This window comes from Leiobunum rupestre, chromosome 1 (genome assembly GCF_980474605.1).
Source record: "Leiobunum rupestre chromosome 1, qqLeiRupe1.1.hap1, whole genome shotgun sequence".
NCBI classification, from domain to species: Eukaryota; Metazoa; Arthropoda; class Arachnida; order Opiliones; family Sclerosomatidae; genus Leiobunum; species Leiobunum rupestre.
The window spans coordinates 77,772,344-77,792,404 of record NC_143384.1 but is presented as its reverse complement, the minus strand read 5'-3'; the positions used below and the strand labels follow the sequence as shown (position 1 = coordinate 77,792,404).

The 20,061-nt window shown below is 34.5% G+C and overlaps 1 protein-coding gene across 3 annotated transcripts; it reads right to left on the bottom strand.

Annotated features, from left to right (window-relative positions):
• Positions 1-977: 977 nt before the first annotated feature.
• On the bottom strand, positions 978-19,434 carry LOC149966706 (protein cereblon-like). 3 transcript variants are annotated; one of them, XM_090153857.1, is made up of 9 exons: positions 19,048-19,428; positions 16,371-16,483; positions 15,668-15,870; positions 13,125-13,289; positions 6,747-6,927; positions 4,168-4,233; positions 3,893-4,096; positions 2,639-2,832; positions 978-1,374 (listed from the first exon to the last, which is right to left on the bottom strand). In XM_090153857.1, exons 1-9 carry the CDS (start codon positions 19,124-19,126, stop codon positions 1,215-1,217), a joined length of 1,365 nt encoding a protein of 454 aa, XP_090009983.1. In that variant the 5' UTR covers positions 19,127-19,428; the 3' UTR covers positions 978-1,214. The 3 variants fall into 3 exon arrangements, with proteins under 3 accessions (XP_090009983.1, XP_090009989.1, XP_090009993.1); XM_090153863.1 differs by having other exon boundaries at positions 16,371-16,480; positions 19,048-19,427; XM_090153867.1 differs by lacking the exon at positions 2,639-2,832 and having other exon boundaries at positions 19,048-19,434.
• Positions 19,435-20,061: the final 627 nt, after the last annotated feature.

Here is a 20,061-nt window from a genome sequence, read left to right as displayed (position 1 = left end):
ATATGCATGAGAATTATTTCAATAGATTCGTCCAAACAAAATCGCGTTGTATGCTAGATATCCTAAAATACCTTCCTAATGCATGTGGCCAAGAAAAGCTTAATGATCTAGCCTTGACCCATGTACACAGATTTTCCTGAAGACATCAATTAAAATATTGTTATCAACGAATTCATTGTTGGGTGAAATACTAGAAAAAAATATAGTAATCAAGATTTAGAGCTGTACATTTTCTTGAATAAAAATTAATGGCTAGAAATTATTTCTGATCGCCGCCGCTGCCGCAACTTAAATATTTTATGGTTTTTATCTTTTCCCTTACAAAATCTTGATTAGCAACTTCTCCAAATTAAGAAGTAACTATGTATTACTAGTACTTATAATACCACCAAATGGTTTTAAAACTGCTTTGTAGATCCTTGGTAGGATACTCAGAGCAGTTTGGAAGACATCTGTAAAGACTTAAGTTATAGTAAAATGCTTAAATATCTTACATTCCTTTGATTTGCACATTCAAAAATATTAGAAATTTTCAATCAATTCCACTATCCTTTTTATTAATGAAGGATGATAATTTTCCCACTTCCAGTTGGAAAGTTTTATTAAGGATCTAAAAGGGTGTCCGATCGTGTTCAATATTCAATTTTGGATGCAACATTTGTAGACATTATAGCTAGGAAATATAACCTCAACGCATTTTTTATGAAAGACCTTAACAATTTGAACAAGTATTCACTAGTGCAATAAATATCTAAAGCCATATAATGAAAAGGTCAATTTTGGAAGTGTCAGTGGTCCACACCAAATACTTGCGGTTTTATTCCCTTAAAGTTTGTTTCAATTTTTTCCCTTCCCGTTTTTACTACTTTTTCTATTTTTTTTTCTTCAGGTTTTGATGGCAATCTGAGAAATCCATAAGGTAAAACTTTTAGCTTTTAAATAAAATGCATTGTGAATGAAAATTGAAAAAAAAGCAATCAAGATGTTAACTCCATTTATTATACTGTCAAACTCTTGATTCCTTTTAAACATAATTCGGTTCAATCAAATTTTGGGAAATAATAACAGTATATACAGTGGTTATTGTTAACTACATGCATAATCATACCATATAAATATATTTCCAATACTTTCTCAATTTGGTAAAAACCTTTACAATATCCTTTTCTCTATTAAAATATTTTTAAATCATGTGATCCAATATTCACATTATATTAAATAACTGGAGTCCACTGTCGTCTGCTAAGCCCCTGTTCCAGCGAGGACCTACAGAGTCCCCAAAACTTGGAGGGTTGTAAGTTCTCTTTTGTTGCTGTAAACCTCCAACCCATATGACTGTGGCAGTTACGACACTGAGCTACAGTCCAGGCATATCTGAAATTCAAACACACATACAACTTAGAATTGCATTTAAAAATTTTCCAAATAAGATACCATGGATTTATGCATTCTACACATGAATATATCACCGCTTTAAGTATGATTCGTCTCTTATAAAAAGAGGTTAGACTAAGATGCAGCCTGATTATGCATTGAGAATTAAAAATTTAATTCTTAGTTCACCTTGGCTGTCGGATAATGCTGCCTGAGGATACTATAATTCTTGAATTTAGCAAAAAAATTATCAATACTAACTTTTAACATTAGTTTTTTGTTTAGTTATAAGTATAGGATTAGAGCTTAGCTGCCTTAATATCTGTCAACTAAATATGTTAAGAAATTAGCAGATGACTTTTGAATTTCTATGATTTTTGGTTCAGCTTTCAGCTGTTGTGCAGTGAAATTTTGAACCAGCAGACAGCTTTCATATATTAAATTTATGACCAAAAGAACATCACACAGATTTATTTCAAATTGAAATATATTGTTAAACATGTTGTAAGAAGCAAAATTGTCCATTGCCATTTTCAATGACATAGTTGAGGACTTAAAAAAGACCAACATTGTTTGGGGAAACTAAAATATATATATTTATCAAGCCAAACTGATAAGTGGGACTTTGGCCTATAGACCTTCAAGGTGATGGTACAAGTATTTGTACCTTCGCCTTGAAGGCCTATTGGCCGAAGTGCCGCATAACGATTTTCAGTGTGTGGCAACACTTACTTTCCACTGGCTACATTTGTTATGAAAATACAATACAAAATCCAAGCCTAACTTTATATTACTAACCCAATATGCCATTCATATTGATTTATCACTTTTTAAAACAATATCATAAAAGTTCTATCTCATATTAATATTTTAAATTATCCTTAGGAATGACTTGATTTATAATTCACTTGACTTGAATTTCCACAGCTAAGGTTATTAACAGTAGATCAGGTATACCAAACAACACACTACAAAACCATTTTATGTTGGCTATGGTATTAAAGAATTTAAAATTTTTGATTTATTATTTACTGTTGAAATTAAAGACATTTAATGAAGTTTCCACAAATTGATGCCACACCGCAAAACTTACAACTTCAAACCTTCACCCTTCTATTTTTTTTATTTGGCCAAGATTTTTGAAATGAAGCATAGAATCCTGTTGAACCAGTATTTTACCAGAGATAACCTACAGTTCTATATTCATAGGTATCGTGAATAAATTAATAGTGATCCATATTTTTATCTTATCTTATATACTAACCCAGGAAACCAGCTATGATCATCAGATGGTTCACCCATAAGCGTAAGGCCTTGGGCCTTATGACAAGTTATAGTTTCATGAACATAGCCATTTGGATTTACGTAAGTGCCTTGAGGACCTTCAAGTGACATACTAAAAATATCATGTCGACTGGCTATCTGTAAATCGCAATGTTTACAGCAAAGCACAGTACACTGAAAAAAAGTTTGTACATCACATTACAGAAATATCTTGGATAACTTCATATTATCTTCAACCAAATTTCTCATTTTTGGAATCGAATGGTTTACAATCTGCATACCAATGTGAGTCAAATTATCTATTGCCTTTGGTCTTAAGCAAAATACCACCATCTACTTTATTCCATTTGACTATCATTTAGTGATATTCATATTTCAAAAGAGTTTAAATGTGGTACTACAACAACAACTTAGCTAGACATAACAGATTTTTGGAAAAATTACAATTTGCTCCCTTATATTATACATGAAAATCGTCAAGAAAAATTTTCAAAATCCATAAAAACACATTTTAGAATAATCTATGCAGAACCAACAATAGGTGGATACTTTTCGTAGGTTGTAGGATTTTGGACTAGTGTAAGAAGAGTAACCATATGATGTCAGTGTAAAAATGTTTTCCTAAAATGGCTTCCTAAGGCCATATTACCAGGTAAATTCTGGATAAGCACACGATTTTATCAATTTACCCTTATAATAAAAAATTTAGACCCAATTCTCTTGACCTCGACGAATAGTTCACAGTGTAGACATTCTCTCGACTAGAATCAGCAAATTGTTTAAATTAGCTAAAGGTGTAAACCTTTTATTGCAGAAAAAGTGAAAAGTGTCCACCTATTAAGAATCAGCTAGGCTATTATTCAAGGCACCACCTTAGGCCTGAGTCAGCTAGCGAATTTTAATGCCTTTAAATCAGGTGGCCAGATTTCAATGCGTAGTAGGGTGGTGAAAAGCCCTTAATGCCATAAGAGCCAACAGCTCCCTATACTCTACTAACTAGTACCCTCAACTTCCTCAAGTTTCTATGGAAAGGGGAAACCGAGGAACTTGAGGGTAAACCCATTTTATCAGTGGGGAGAGAACTTTCAAACTCAACACAAATTGATCAGAGTTTTCACCGGTGTCAGAAGCTGGGATCAAACCTGGTTAGCAATATTTGGAACGAGGTGAAAGCGTTAACTCCTACGCCACCCCACCTCAGTGTAACGTCATTTTAATATACTATAAAATTTACTTTTTGCAAAATGCTCAGGGCGCATCTGAGCCTTTGAATAGGTGAATTGAAAGACAGTAAGCTGAGTCGAAGAGCATCATCTAAAGGGAGGTTAGCTGCAACCCAAAATGAGTATTCGGTTGGATTATCTGGAGCAATGCTTTCTGTGTTGATCATTCGTCCCCATCCACGTAACTCCTTCTTAACCCTTTGCATAAGTAATTGCTGAAAGATAATGTAGTCTGTAATGCAAAATTCATGTAAATAAGTTATAGTTTATGAAAATATATACTCACAGAATCATATTGTTTATAAACCCAAGGTGGCCACCAAGTATAGTTGGCAAAACTATGGCGATCATACTGAATGATAAAAAAATTTAAATAATTGGGTATTTGTGTAAAAAAGAGGCACTTGATGTATATGTCAGGGTTTCAAATTTTGTTTTACAAGTAAACCAAAATGTAGGAAAACATTTCCTGAATCCTGATAAGTCTTTATTTTTTTTCAGATTCTTGTGGGTGTAGAGGTTATTAATGAATTACGACAACAACAATTTGATGATTTTTATCCCAATATGCCCCAATTTAATTTTTGTGGTATACTGCTCAAAGGCAGACATTCTTTGTGTTCATAGCCTAAAATGTCCTTATTTAAGGATACGAGTGAATAATAAGCCTAACATGAGGTCCCCATAAGTTAAGGTCTAACATTGGGCCCATGTAGAGGGCATTGTCCGTGCGATAATGAATTGGATTGTGATAGGATAGTAGCTCCATTTTTATTTTTAAATGTCATTAAATAAAGTATTCTCTTAGCTACCAGATATACTACTAGTCTATGTCAATGATGAGAAATTCAACACAAAATGCGTTTAATCAAAATATGAGCTTGCCTGTTAAATCCAGTTTCATTCAAAACTCGAGTTGTAGCGAAGAGATAAGCTTCAAACTACGATTATTTTACAACAATACCTGTTCATATTGAAATGAATATTCTTCAAAAATGTTGACACATTAGTTGTTTTGTTTAAATTTCCCCCTAATCACGTATTTCACCAGGTAACAAACCCAACGCCATCCGTGTTAAATTTAACACAACCGTCGTTGTTAGGGCTAGCTCCGCTCTACGTACTGCAACCGTCGCGATTTTCACCCTAGCTTCCATCAGCCTAGGCCTAAGCAAATGGTAAGGTTTCTTACCATTGACAGCTTGACATTCCTATTTCCTATGAGACCAGAACAATCTCTTTATACACATTCTTATTTACCTATTATTCTTTTAATGTTCCTACTTATTACTTATTGGCATAGGCTTATATTGAACTGAGCTTAGTTAGCTAAACTTTAGCAGTCGACGTTAGTGACGTCATGGACGGCTTGTTTTAGGTAGACGTCACTTAGAGCACGTCTCTCATGACGTCGTTAAATGATCTTTTTTACACCTTTTTGGCTGTATGCCCATTGTGGCAGTATATAAAGGGAGGTTAGCTAGGATTTAGGGAGATTGATATTGATGATGCTGTTGGAGTAGGTTGATTAGGTAGCTCTTAGGAGATATTATTATTTAGTTGTAAATAAAAGTATATTTTGTAATGTTAGGTTAAAATTATTATATGTTAGAAAGAGTTAGTGTATTGTTGACTTGTCATAATCCCGCCATTCTTCACTCTTACGGAAGAAGTCAGTAATTATTACTTTAAAATTAGTGCTATGCTATGTCTGCTGCACAATGGTAACTAAGGGTATGATGTTTTGTGTTTTGTTACTCTTTCATCTTAAATTTATTATTGTATTTAATTGAAGAAATGTTACTTTTTTGATTATTGTTATTGCTACCACTACCTAAATCACCTCAAATAAATAATGATTGGAACTTCTTTGGTGCTTTCGTAAATTGTAATGCTCTCTCACTCTAACGTGGTTGGGGAACAATCGAACTAGGTTGTAACTGGGGAAAAATATCGGTTACAGTACTAACTTCTTGCACTTCTGTTCGTCTCATACTCATGGAGATAGCTGTTTTCGCTATTGACGGTAGTTGAAAAAGATAGGGCAAGAAGTCACTTATACCGGTTCTAAGTTTTTATGGGAGAAATGGCTTTTGATGTTAGATCTATAGCGGATTAACTTATAGGGAGCTACTATATTATAAACTTATGATAAAGCGTGTGTGCTCATTGAAAATAAATCTTAGATCTTGGCTAATGGGGACCTTATGATAGGCTTACGATTTAATAAATTAGGAACAGATATTTTAGATGATTAATTTAAAGATGAAAAAACCATTGGGCATTGGGGAACTGAAAAATCAGACAAATTCAATCATAACTTCCACTTATTACCATGGTTAATTATAGTTCAAAGTTTGAAACAACATCAACCAACTACATGGTATTGTAAGAACCTTACCTAGATGGTGCAACTTCAATTGGGAAGCCATCTCTACTGACTAGAAGGCCTATAAATAGATATTCACCAAGCCTAACAAGAAAGGGTGCAGCTGGTACAAAACACCAGGGCCTGTGCAGCTTATTGGCTCGTGTTTGAAGAAATGAGGTAGTAACAACTCTCTTGGGGCCCAGAACTCTTATTTTACCAGGGCCTGCTCTCAGTGGCTCTAATATTAACTTGCGGTGGTAAGGGGCAGTTTAGGACAATGATATTGCTCCACACAATACGATTAACCCGTATTATTAAATATAGAGTGCTATTATTCAAGAGTAGTTATGTAGCAGAGTTAGCTAGGATATCAGCACAATTATTTAACCTGTTTTGAGCTTACCTTTTACGCTCTGGAGAAAGGTTAATTACAGTATATTTTAAAAAATCTTTATCCTCTATAATCACTAATATTATGTGTCTACAAAACAAACCTTTCGTCTAGATGGTTTAGGCCTCAAAACACATTGCTGTCCTTGCTTTTCCATTTGTAAAGTCAAACGGTCAAAATTATTTGGTAATAATCTGAAGCGATTCATTGAATCCAGTCGTGCACCCTCACTAGGCTCAAGAAGCAAAATTTCTGGCATTATTTGAACTTTTGCCATCCAACTTCTGAAATAACACAATGTAGGTTAGACAAAAAAAGTTAAATAAAAAATGATAATAAACTATTTTTCTATTTTTGCAAATTCAATTATTATATGAAACATCTATTATTTTAAGGCTCTGTCCCTACACCGTACATGGAGGGTCTACATTATATATTTTAACTGTCTGAAATACCAGTGACTTCTTTGTTTGCAGCTTTTACCACCTCTTCTTAGTAAATTTCTTCCACCAATACAGCCCTTGCTTCAGTACTGAGCAACTATAGGATTTCAATTCGGAAAAATTGCAACGTGAAAGAATTTTTGAATGCACCTTTTTTAAATAAATTAATGCTTCATTATGGATAACCCATTAAGTCTGAGACTTATTTAAAGTGGGGTCTAGTTTAAATTAATTACAAAATAAATGGTAATGCCTGGGAATAGTTAATGATATCAGATTTCAGTAATTTTAAATCATAGCAGATTAAAAAGAAATTTTTTCTTTATTTTAAAAAGAGTTCAGTTACTATTTCTTTAAAAATTCTTGGTAAATTGTTCCATTCTCTGATTCCTATAAATTTAGTGCTGCAATTCGAAAGTCCAGATTTACATATTTTGACATCAAAGTCATATTTGTGGCCTCTTATATGGATAGTTCGGGAGAGGAAGAAGTTCAAGATGTAATTTGGTAAGAGAGCATTTTTTACTTCAAACATGAAAATTAGGAGGTTAAAATGATACATAAATGCTAGGGTTTGAATGTCAGCTGCTTTCCTAGCTTCTATAGCTGACAAATGCCTCTTTTGTCCCATAATAAGTTTAGCACCAGCATTATGAAGAATTTTCAAGTTTATCAAGGTTTTCCTTTGACGCATTGTTATAAAGAATGTTCCCATAGTCAAATAGGGGTTTCACTAAAGCCAAGTAGTGTTTTCAGTGATTTTGTGTCTAACGAGACTTGGCATGAGCGGAGCAACCATATAAGAGACTTCACTTTGTTCACTTTATTGTCTGTGTGGGCAGACCATTTTAAGCTTTCTTCGATCCAGAGGCCCAGGTACTTGACTCTCTCAATCTCAGTTTTGCAATTCTGTACAGAGGTGGCAAGTTTTTTTCGCTTCCCTTGAAGGGCTGAAGATCATAAATTTGTTTTTCTTCTTGTTAAAACCACGCCTTTATGATGTAGTTTATTTGATATATTTTGAAGATCCTTATCTGCCCACTGAAGAGTTCGGTTCGTCTTTTCCAACAAGAGATATGGCATTATCATCTGCATATTCATTTGCACTAGATTTTTCAAGCGCAATGTGGATGTGTGAGGGCGAGAGTATTCTCCATTAATATATTGTTGTATATTCTATTCCTTCCCACTATTGCTTAATTGAAAAACCACATGAACTGGCAATCCTACTATAAAAAGTAAATCGTCTGCTAAACGTTTTAGAAAATGAGCAACAGATTATAGTGCTCTCTCCCTCTTGTTTGTTCGCCAATTAAAGTAACATTATTCTAATTTCATATTTATCTTTTAATCCCTTAAATAAGTTTATTTAACCTTTTAATCCCTTAAATAAATCGGTTAAACCTTTTAATCCCTTAAATAAATTGGTTTAACCTAATTTAAAAATGTGTCTTTAATTTAACTTGCCACATTAGACAATAACACATATACTTGCTGTTCTCTCTCCGAGGTATGACTCTTACCACAAAAGAGCAGTTGTACCCATGTTATCCGAAACTTGAAGTAGCTGTGTATGATTGACAAGGTCAAAGGATTACTATTACGAACGTGTTATTATTTATACCTTTAATTATAGTTTCGTAGAGATAACATATACTAGTTATGGTTGAGTGCCTCGGTCTAATTCCAGATTATAGCTCGTACAGAAGCTTGTGGTCATTCAAATGCTTTTGTTTGTTCATTCGCATTTTTTTCGTAAAGCAAAGAGAGGGTCTGTAATACAGTCAATGGTCGATAATAATTTAAGTCTTTAGGGTCACCACCCTTAAATGCAGGGATAACTTTAGCTTTTTTCCAAAGCTTTGGGAAAACTGCAGTTCTTAATGAAGTGTTGATAATTAATGCAAGAATCTGGGCAAGTATTGGAGTTCCAAACCAGGGCCGGCGCAACATTATCAGTGCCCGTAGCCTTATTCGGTTTAATCCTCATTAGTAATTTAAGGATTTGTTGCTCAGTAACTGGTGTAAAAGAATTAAAGTTAATAGCTACATTTGTTTCATTGTTACTTTGGTTCTTGTTTGGCTGGAAGCTCCTGTAAAAGTTTTTGGGACAGGTAATGGAAGTGATCATTAAAAGCATTGACAATTTCAGATGTATTTTCATAAGTATTCCCTCCCACTGTTAAGGTACTGATATTATTTGGTTTTTAGGTTTTAAGATATGGTTTCAGAGTTTTCCACAACTGCTTTTAATCTGAAGTAGTAGTAAAACCCTTCATGACTGTTTGCCATTTAAGGATATTATTAGGGCAATTTTTATATATCTGATCAATAGCTGTACTGGGATTAAGAGTAATTCTTGTGGGGACATCGATTTATTGTTTATATTAACAGTTTGGTTTTCTGAGTATTTGGTTTGGCCAAAACATCGCAGTTAGTGTCCCCAAGAAGGATAAGCTCCTTAGTAGTACTTGTTAGGCAGTCAATTTGATAATTCAATTAATTCGTGAGGTCTTGATCAAAACTTATAGGTGGGATATAAATAAATCCAATAATTATTCCCTTAGAGTTCTTATACTGAAGGCTTGTCCAGATTGTATCCATGTCATACTGATTTGGATTTTTATTAGTAATATATATTTATATATTATTATTATTATTATTATATATATTTATATTTATAAGCTTATATGTAATAGACGACAAATCCACACCTCAGTTTGTCCAGACGATCTTCTCTAAACTAAAGGTAGTCAGGGATATTTAGGATAGCATCACGAACCTCTGGTTTTAACTATGTTTCTGAAACTCCAAGAATATCAATACAATTTGAGTGTAGTAGGAAATTCACGTCATCAACTTTGGATCTCAGACTACTTATGTTAATATGCACCATTTACATGCCAGACTCAATTGTACGAGGATTAGCTTTAGGAGTTAAGAGCATTTAGATTTTAGTTATTATTATTATTATTATTATTGATGAAGGGGTGAAGGGCTTTGGGAATGCCCGTTCGCGCACGTCGACCAGAGGTCCATTGTGCAAAACCCGAACCTTAAGACTTAAAAAGTCCAATATCCGACACAAAACGGAGAATCCTCTTGGCCGGCATATTATAGAAATCAGAAGTTTCCAGTTGATGCATACCAAGATGCTCGAATCTTTGGGCCGCGTAGTAATCGCACCTACAAAGCACATGAGAGGCGGTTTCCTCCTCAGCCTGACATGCCCTACAGATTGGATCATCACTGATTCCAATCAGGTGAAGATGTCTGTTAAGGAGACAGTGACCTGTTAGTAGGCCAATGACCAACCTGATATTAGATTTGGAAAGCGAGAGCAGCTCCTTAGCTCTCTGCCTAGAGGGGCCCGAGATAAACTCTTTAGCCTGCCTTTGGCCATCCATCTCAAGCCAAAGCTTGAGTTGACGGTCAGTCATGGAGTTAGAGATAAGGCCGCGAACTATGCTAGAGGGGATAGGAACGGCAGGTTCAGGACCAAAGAACCCAGCCTCTGCCCCCTTCTTGGCTAAGACATCGGCCCTCTCATTACCATAGTACCCCCGATGGCCAGGAACCCAATAGAGCTGAACTTTATTATTGGTGCCTAGCTCCGAGAGGAGGTTCAAACAGCTGTAAACCAGTTTTGAAGAGACCTGAAACTGGTTGAGAGCCTTGAGGGCTGCTTGACTATCCGAATAAATTTGGATAACCTTGCCATGAAGCTTCTTCTTAAGACAAAAATCAACACAGAAGCAGATAGCGGCAATTTCCGCCTGGAAAACACTAGCATAGACACCAAGGCTTTCAAAGAAGCCGAGATTGCTAGTAAGGCAATACATCCCCGAACCTGAGCCAGAGCGGGTCTTAGACCCATCGGTAAACCAGACGATTTCTCCTCTGGCCCCGAGGGTACTATGATTGGCCCACTCTGTACGGCTCGGAAAATAAGTATTGAAGGACTTACTAAAATGCAGCTTCGTAGTCATCAAATCAGAACCCATGAGATATACAGGTAACTGACATGAAATTTCCCGAAAGATCTTGGTGTGGCTATTATCCCAAGTATTCGCCTTCCACCAACCATTCTGGTTGAGCCTATAGGCTCCCATAGCAGCAGCTTCTTCTATAAAAAGATGAAGAGGAAGAATGTTCAGGAGAATTTCTAGAGAAGCACTTGGGGCTGTTCTCATAGCTCCTGTGATGCTGACACAAGCCAGCCTTTGTAGGGTGCGCAGATCGCTCTGCACAGTCTTAATTCGGACTCTTGGCCACCAGACCACTGCAGCATAAGAGAGCAGTGGTCTGATGATCATGGTGTACAGCCAGAAGGCTTTTTAGATTGTGACACCTGTACTCAGGGCCGGCGGATCGTGTTAATCTCGGGTGGGTAGTCAGAAGAAGGGGGGGGGGCGGATTTATTGGGTTATCCTACATAAAAAGATAGGCCTATATAATACTAATTAAGAGAAATTGATAGAGGTAAAAACTACTAAAATTTAGTATTATTCAAATTTATTATTACATAGTATTAATTGCGCAATACAAAAACTGTACTGCGCTTTGCATTTTTGGAAATGAACTGATTCAACAATTTTTCCAAATATTTTGACGCGTGATTTCATGTAGCTATTAAAATTCATATGGCTACGTGTAACGATGTTTGAAGGATCTGAGTACTAATATTTAAACTCAATTATTTAGAAAGGTAGAGACAATGTTATAAAACGTAGTACTGACAACTGTGGTTACTTTTACTACCCCAATTTGTGGTAGAAGACTTCGTTCCTTAAAATTAGGCACCGATTATTTAAATTACAATTATTTAAAAAATAAATGGAGACTTTATGGCTTTGGTGTCAAATAAGCAGTTTAGGGAGAATCAGTTATTTATTTTTTGAACACTTACATTAGAGCCCACTACTAACCAAATAATCAACTCAATATCATATATGTAATATACATTTAGTATCGTTTACCTTCTAAAATTTATAGTGTATGCATATGCAATTATGCACTTATAATTCCTACTTCACAACGGGAGGTAGCTAATAACTATTTTATATAAATGTTTGGTACAAAGGGACTAATGACGACAAACAATAACGTTTAAATACACTTATGAAAATTATGCTTTTGTCATTTTGTGTATTTTTAAATTTTGATTTTGATGATTTACTTTAATCTATTTCAATCGGGGCAGTGCCGCGTGCATAGTTTTCAACGGCACCGATATTTAAAGCATGAGATAAAGATAGTGTTGTATTTAACTTCTGCATCACTTCCCGATAGAAGTCAGTCTTTACCGTATTTTCAGAAATAGAAAGGGGATGGACGCGAAGGAAATGAAAAGACTTGTCAAAGGTCTATGCTTAAGTTGTGATTTGCCCTTTTGGGAAGACTGCATTTTACTATTCACGCTTGTCTCATTAGAATTAAAAACTAATATTTAATAACCTATTTTACAAATTTACTTCTGCAGTTTTTATACTGAATGAATTAACTTAATCAAGGAGGAGATAGGAAAAATACGTAGTCCCTGGAAAATTGTGGAAACCTAGCTATTCTGTGACAATGGCCGTGGCTCTACCACCCGGAATTTCCCGGGTGGGTACTTCTACCCACCATACCCACATTATCCGCCGGCCCTGCCTGTACTGCTGACTCTTGAAGTCAAAACCTACCGTGTCATAGGTGCTCATCATTCGGGTTTACACACAATTTTTAATGAAGCGAAATGGGTGCCCCAAAATGGTTTTTCTCATTAAAAATTCAGCGCAGTTGCAATTTTCCTGAAGTTTGCACACATGTTTAACTAAAATGCTTACTCAGTACCTCAATATCACAATTAAATCTTTTATGTAAAATTTCTGTTTCTGGTTTTTTGGGAGGCTCAAAAACTATTTAAAACATAGCATGCATTGAAATTGAAATAGAAAGATCTGACTTTATTCTAGGGAACACAGTATTTTGATGCTGATGTGTTTGTTAATAAAAAATTTCAGTGCATAATTAAATCACTCAATTTAATTGGGTACCCATCAATTTGTCGCCAAGCCTCCAATACTCTGAATCGCTGCCTTCCTTCTGCTTTGACTCGAATTGAAGAAATACCTGAAGGATCATCTTCTTCTCTATAAGAGCGAACTTCAGCAGTAGTTCCAATTGATGCCAAAGAAGGTGTAAAATCAGGATCCTGGTACCTGCGATTGAGATTATAGTAATTGTTTTTATTTTAGTACACAATTTGTACTACATTTTGTCTTTAAAAAGAAAAGTTTTTGTGGCCCATGAGAGTATACCATATTGCTTCAGATTCTGAATATGACCTCGATCCTTATGATTTTTAATAATATTAATGAAAACAAACTATACTGATACTACTTGGTTTAAACTGCAATGGGTGTATCTTTTGTAAACCCAATTTACCCTAGGCTTAATGGTTTAAAGACTGGGACACATCTGGCACTCCTACACCTACATTATTTATTTTAGTAGAGGAGAGAGCAATGTCGAAGTTCACGGGAACCGACACTATTTAAGCTTGCATCAGCGCTGGGAAGGGGGGATTTTTGCCGGCAGTTTTACATCAGAGAAGCTGCCTGCCTCGACCAGGCAGCACTGTCCTTCTTAGAAATCATTGGCAGTGGTGTGCTTTCTCCTCCACAAGTATGATAGGCCTAATCTTTTCATGCAAATGACATGGCTCTCTCCTCTCTGGTAATATTAATTTAATTATTAAACTGCTTTTATTTATACATCCGCTGATATTTACAGATAAGACACTGTAATAGTGTGAATACATGTCCACTACCCAAATAAAGTCTTTATTTATTGAAATAATTAAGGTTATTTTATTTCTATCAAAGCCGATTCAGTTTCCCTTACCAAAAAATAAGTGGCCTAAGAACTATTTAAGTTGGTTTTAAGTTTGAATTTGAGACAAATACCAACTAAAAACCTACTTAAAAACAACTTAACACCAACTTAAAACTTGCTAAAAACTTACTTAAAATGTTACTTAATAAAGACCACTTAAAGCCAACTTAAAACTTACTTAAAAAATAATATGTAATTTTCTGACCACTAAAAACCAACTTAAAGAAAAAGGCATTTTCCCACCAACTTAAAACCAACTTATTACCAACTTAACTAGTTTACTGAAATATGCTGACCACTTAAAACCAACTTAATATCAACTTAAATGTGAATACCAACTAAATACCAACTAAAAACAAACTTATTTTTGGTAAGGGTAAGGGGAATTCCCATAGGTTGTGATATCGGTTGCAACATATTTATTATTTGAATGTATTCACTTACTAAGAGTATGAGAAAGCAAACACCCTAAGCCCACCCTTGCAAACTTTGTAGTGAAAGTACATGTATGTCCACTTAGATTTTTTGTGACACTTTTTCATATATACTTATGTCTAATGATTAAAAAGCAGACAAACTTACACTACGAAGTATGCTAGGATGGTACCTTATTCGGGTGAAGTAAACTACAGCAGCCTTATTGTTTTTGGCTTGTGCCTTGTAAACCTTGTTACGTAGATAGCGTGAGTATTTTTTTGGGCCGCAAATGAAGATTTCATTTTTTAATTTAATTCATTTCGTTGTTTTTGCTGACACCACAGTTTTGTTACTGTGTTGGTAGCCCACACAATGTGTTAGCTTTGAGTCTGCAAACTGTGCAAATTTACACATGCCTAACTGGCTTTGCCACCTCCAGGTAGAAGGAAGTGGTTTATTGCCAGATATCTAGCCACCGTCATGGCTAAACAAGGAAAACACGATTTTTTGAAAGCTACAGCTTCGCTGCATTCACCCAACCCTTGAACCTTTTGTAAATTTTTCTGGATATTAAATGCTTTGAAACTGTACTTTTCTTTCTCAATTAATAAGGCCATAAAGGCTTTTCTTTACAATTTCAGTAGATATGCGTTCACTAGTTAAGATTCCAGATGGTCCAACCATAAGTTTGGGGCAGGTGGGAGCGAGGCGTTAGGCACCAATACTTCCAACCACTAAAAGCCGTTCTTCTGTACTATACTTCATGATACTATCTTGCTACGATTGGAGGGCACCATGAATGCCTTTCATCATCCCACGCAGGGGGCAAGTCAAAACATCACTGGTGTCTGTTTCAATTTTTACGATGAAATCCTCGCAAAGCACATCATTTTCAGACAAAATTAAAGATTTTACAATGGCAGCAAAATCCCAAATTTACCGAAATTTTTAAAAAGAGTGTGGTGTTCATGAATACACAACAAAAGGAATTGCAACAAAAAATTAAAAAAAACTAAAATTTTCATTAAAAAAAAGACTTTATTTGGGACCAAAAAAATACCCTTATAATCTCAGCGTCAAATTCTATCATATCCCCTGAAAAAATAAGGAAATAAAAAGAGGCTGCTGTACTTTAATTTGGCCCCATATTCTTGGGTATTTTAATGCATTCTTGGTAATAGTATAAAGTAATTTTGGGAAAGTTTTAGATTACATTGAACCCTGCCATTATTTTAAGGTAAATTTTGCATCAATTACATGAAGCCACAATTCAATGGTACTGTACCTGCAATTAACCATTCCAAAAGTTCGGTCTTTCTCAATTATTTTCTTTACCATTGATACCATGGCCGGATTAAACAAATGCAGCGGCAATGTTTGCCCAGGAACCAATATAATTCCTGGTAATATCACCAAAGGTAGTTGCAGAAGGCTATCATCATCTAACACAGTCCTTCCACTCAATTCTTCCAAATCTGTTCCCAAATACTGCAAAACCATTTTAATAATTACTACACTAAAATATATCAATTGTATAGGAAATAATTTTTTAATCAAAACAAATTTTCATTAGAACAATTTTAATGATTAATAAAATTATGGTGGATGGTTGTCATTGATACTAGAAATGACACAACCAAATTTGGGGACACTTATTCGCTTCTCCAGGCATTTAGTGTAAAACAAAAAAAATACAGATATTTTCCAAGATGACGTCATAGTTTAACTTAAGTTCTCCTCACGTGACCTGATATTTTAGATCCTTAAAAGGGACCGTGTTTGAAATAAGGGGTCATGATGTACGTAAAGCAAAAAAAATTGTTGGGTTTAGTACAAGTTTAATATACTAAAATAAAAAGTTACTACATAGCACCTGTACTATATTATTTGTTTTGCTAAACCATTTGGGAGCTCAACATTTGTCATGCGTATACAATAATTTTGCTATATGAAAATTATTAAATTTCAGTTTCCTCTTTTAATAATACCTTGTGTTGTGCTGGAAGTGAAGTGTCATAAAGAATATCCACTTTGGAATCAGTCACATTCCCTTTATGATCTCTGTGCACATTCTCACTATCATTTATGTTTTCGTACTCTACTAGAAATAAGAGAAAAATATTTTATATCTCCAGATATAAGCTTATTTTTGGCCTAATATTGGTTTTATTACCCTCAGTTTACCAAGATTTTAATTTCAATATGCATTGTAACACGGTCACCTGAGTTAATAATGACCTTAAAAGTTGGTCGATGACTTAGGCATAAGGTGTTGTCTTGGGTATTTGCCTACCTGCTTATTATTATTATTTCCCAGTAAAGACTAATTCATCTTGTATTCTTACATTCTGTCTCAGTTCTATCATAATCCAAAAAGAATCCTAACCAGCGGGGTTAGAAAGAGGGGTAGGTGACGAGTGTACTCTGAACTTTACCTACAACGTCATTGATCTCACCCCAATCTAAAGAGGGTTATGATGTTTGTAAGATTTGTTACTTTCCAGTTGAAAAACATAACTAGAAAATAACATGCAATCTCGATCCATTAATTGCTCTAGATCACTTTTGGCAGATCTCAAAGCATGCACTTGAGAGTAGTAAATGGAGCTTGGAAAAATTGATCAGAGTTAATAATAATAATATGGTCTTTATTAAGGGATATCCCCTTCAGCAAAGCTGATTTTCAAGGAGGTCCCGGTAAAATATACAAAGTCTGTAGGTAAAAAGACAAATAATTAAAACAATAAATTAGTTAAGTCCTACATTGTATGTGGATTAAAAATTAAATTAATTAGTTAACACCGTCGTGGATAGCATTCTTGAATTCACGAGTATTAGTAATAGTGCGTATAGAAAAGGGAAGATTGTTCCACAGTTTTATGCCTCTGCATTTGATCGATAGTGTACGTAGGTTAGTCTCTAGACTTTCAACATAGAAGGTGTTCTGACATCCTCTTGTGTAGTGGGTATGAAGTGAACCAGGTATTCGAAAGAGTTCGGTAATATAGTCAGGAGTTCGAGCAATTGTAACGAGGTGCATAAAGATTGCCATGTGGTTGTCTCGTCCAAACATGATAATGGAATATGAAATGTTGATTAGGGGATCTTGAGAGCACTGAGATGGTAAATGCTATGCCAATATCAGAGATTTTATAGCAAAATGCCCTAGATTGCCATTTCTTCACAGAAAAGTACAGTAGAGGTTGCCAAGTGATGTTTCATTATTGGAGCATAAAATCAGAAAACAGCTATCCTAGTTGTCAAAAACAGAACTAGTATGCCATTTAGTTCATTTTGAGTTCCAATCATGACTTCACGAGGCTAGATGATTCAGAATTATAATATTACGGGGTATACAGCCTGTAATTTATTTATTTTTCCAGGACTTGTGTGTGTGTATATATATATATATATATATATATATATATATATATATATATATATATATATATATATATATATATATATAAGGAGTCATACCAGAAAGGGATTTTTAAAGACTATGTAGAAAATAGTTATCTCTGCATTTCACTGACTGGAGCTCCTACCTTTTTATTGTTTACAAATAAAATTACTTTTCATTATATTCTATAACTTTTTCCTCCTTTTTTGAAAACGAATTTAATTTTTTTTACTTTTTATTTGATCCCTCCGAGCTAATTACTTTTTCCTGCCAATAAAATCATTGTGTGTGTGGGTAAGTAATATGGGCTATTTATAACAATAGCACCTTTTGTTTTATTTAATCAGTTGTCAAGGATTACATAAACATCAAAATTGTTTTGCGGAAATAATTATTTAAAAAGATGTGATTTAAATAAAAATATATAATAATAATAGCCGGATTTTTATGGTGACGCGCATTTATCATAAAGATTGTATTCAGGTGTTGAAGAATATAGAATAGCATTAGCATCTGGTACTTTACTCGAAAACTTCTTAGAAAGTTCATCTGTATACAGTGAGTATCAAAAAATACAGACAACTAATTAACAAATTCAGAAAAAAATACATATTCCATATTCTTGAGTAAATGAATGCATTCTTACAATCGCTGATAATGGTGTCTTATGAAATTAAATGATTGTTAAAAACATGCATATTGCATAAAGACAATAAGATCAGATGTAAATATAGGAAATGGGCACTTGATAAGCAAAAATAAAATTTTCCCTAAATCTCCAGTGATGCACACATCAATACACCAAACAAATTTAACATATTATGTTAAGCTGAAAATGTATAAATATACACAATATACTACTTTGTTGAAAAATATTACAAATAAAAATATAATTTATAAAATAATTCTTCTCTACTGCTAAACGCCACTCCCTTGTACATCATAATTAGAATCTCATATGACACTTAAGTTATCTGTGCTTTTTCTCTCATGAAAACCATCATAGAAGCCAAAGCTACGGAATGAAACTACTGTATAGCATATTATACAGCTGTCTAACATTTCCACCTAGTATTAACATCTGCTTATACGACACCTCTCAATCTTTCAACGTCCACCAGAGAAGTGCATAGAAATGGAGTAATTCAATTACTGTACCGCATCTTCAACGGCTCAAAGTTACGGATGCCTATTTCCATATATCTACTACTGATTTGGTTTGATATTTCCTAACTACTCTAAGAAGACATGCAACAATTTACCATCATCATTGGCACTGCTATCACTGTCAGTGGATTCACCTATGAAATTAATTAATTCCAATCTATCATCTTCCTCCATTTTTATATAGTTTAAAAGAAAACCTTCACATCAATATTTTGCTTTAAGTAATTTTACAACTTTTCGCTCCACTCTGTTGTGAAATTTTTGTAAACAAACAGCGTTGCCAGATAAGGCTGACCATAGAAACCTGTGGGGCAATTCTGTAAAAAATCGACTGGGAATTCAATCTCGATACCCTATACCATGTCGAAATCGACTTCGACAATTTGCATTGATTTATGCTTATTCGAAATCTTTACCGAATACCATTCGTCGAGATCTCGAAGTTCGAAATCTAGTTTTCGATCGAAAATTGGATTTCGAATATTTACAGAATAGGCCCCATGGTCTTGACCAGCCTTGGAAATAAGGTATTATATTTAACTGGTCCTTATGACCAGTGATCCTTTAGATTAAGAATTATTAAACTGGTCATTATGACCAGTGTCCCCCTAGCTTATGAATTATTAAACTGGTCTCATGTAAAATGTTCTAATGTTATTTTATAAACCTAAAAAAACCTATACATTTTAGAAGTTAGATTATGTTGGTAACATTAATTTTAAACGTATTCAAAATACTTAACTTTATTTTATGAGTATCACAAGAATAACACTATATAGTACTACATGTATCTCATGTAAGACTACTGCCATAGCCTAGAAGACCCTTGTAATTTAAAGTATTCTCACTCTCTACTCTAGGCCCCGTAGCTCCCGAGTCCTCGGTCCGTTACCACGTAGCCTAACGTACTTCGGGGCAGCCTTGGAAATAAGGTTTTTTTTAAACTGGTCCTTATGACCAGTGACCCTCTAGCCTATGAATTATTAAACTGGTCCTTATGACCAGTGACCCCCTAGCTTATGAATTATTAAACTGGTCTTATATAAAATGTTCTAATGTCATTTATAGGCCTAAAAACCATATACTACATGTTTAGAAGTTAGATTATG

Excerpts from the sequence above, each read along its gene's own strand:
- LOC149966706 (XM_090153857.1), bottom strand. The coding sequence starts at position 19,126 with ATGGAGGAAGATGATAGATTGGAATTAATTAATTTCATAGGTGAATCC. Across the intron at positions 13,290-15,667 it reads TTTGGAATGGTTAATTGCAG|GTACCAGGATCCTGATTTTA; the intron begins GTACAGTACCAT and ends TCTCAATCGCAG. Across the intron at positions 1,375-2,638 it reads GATCATAGCTGGTTTCCTGG|ATATGCCTGGACTGTAGCTC; the intron begins GTTAGTATATAA and ends TTTGAATTTCAG.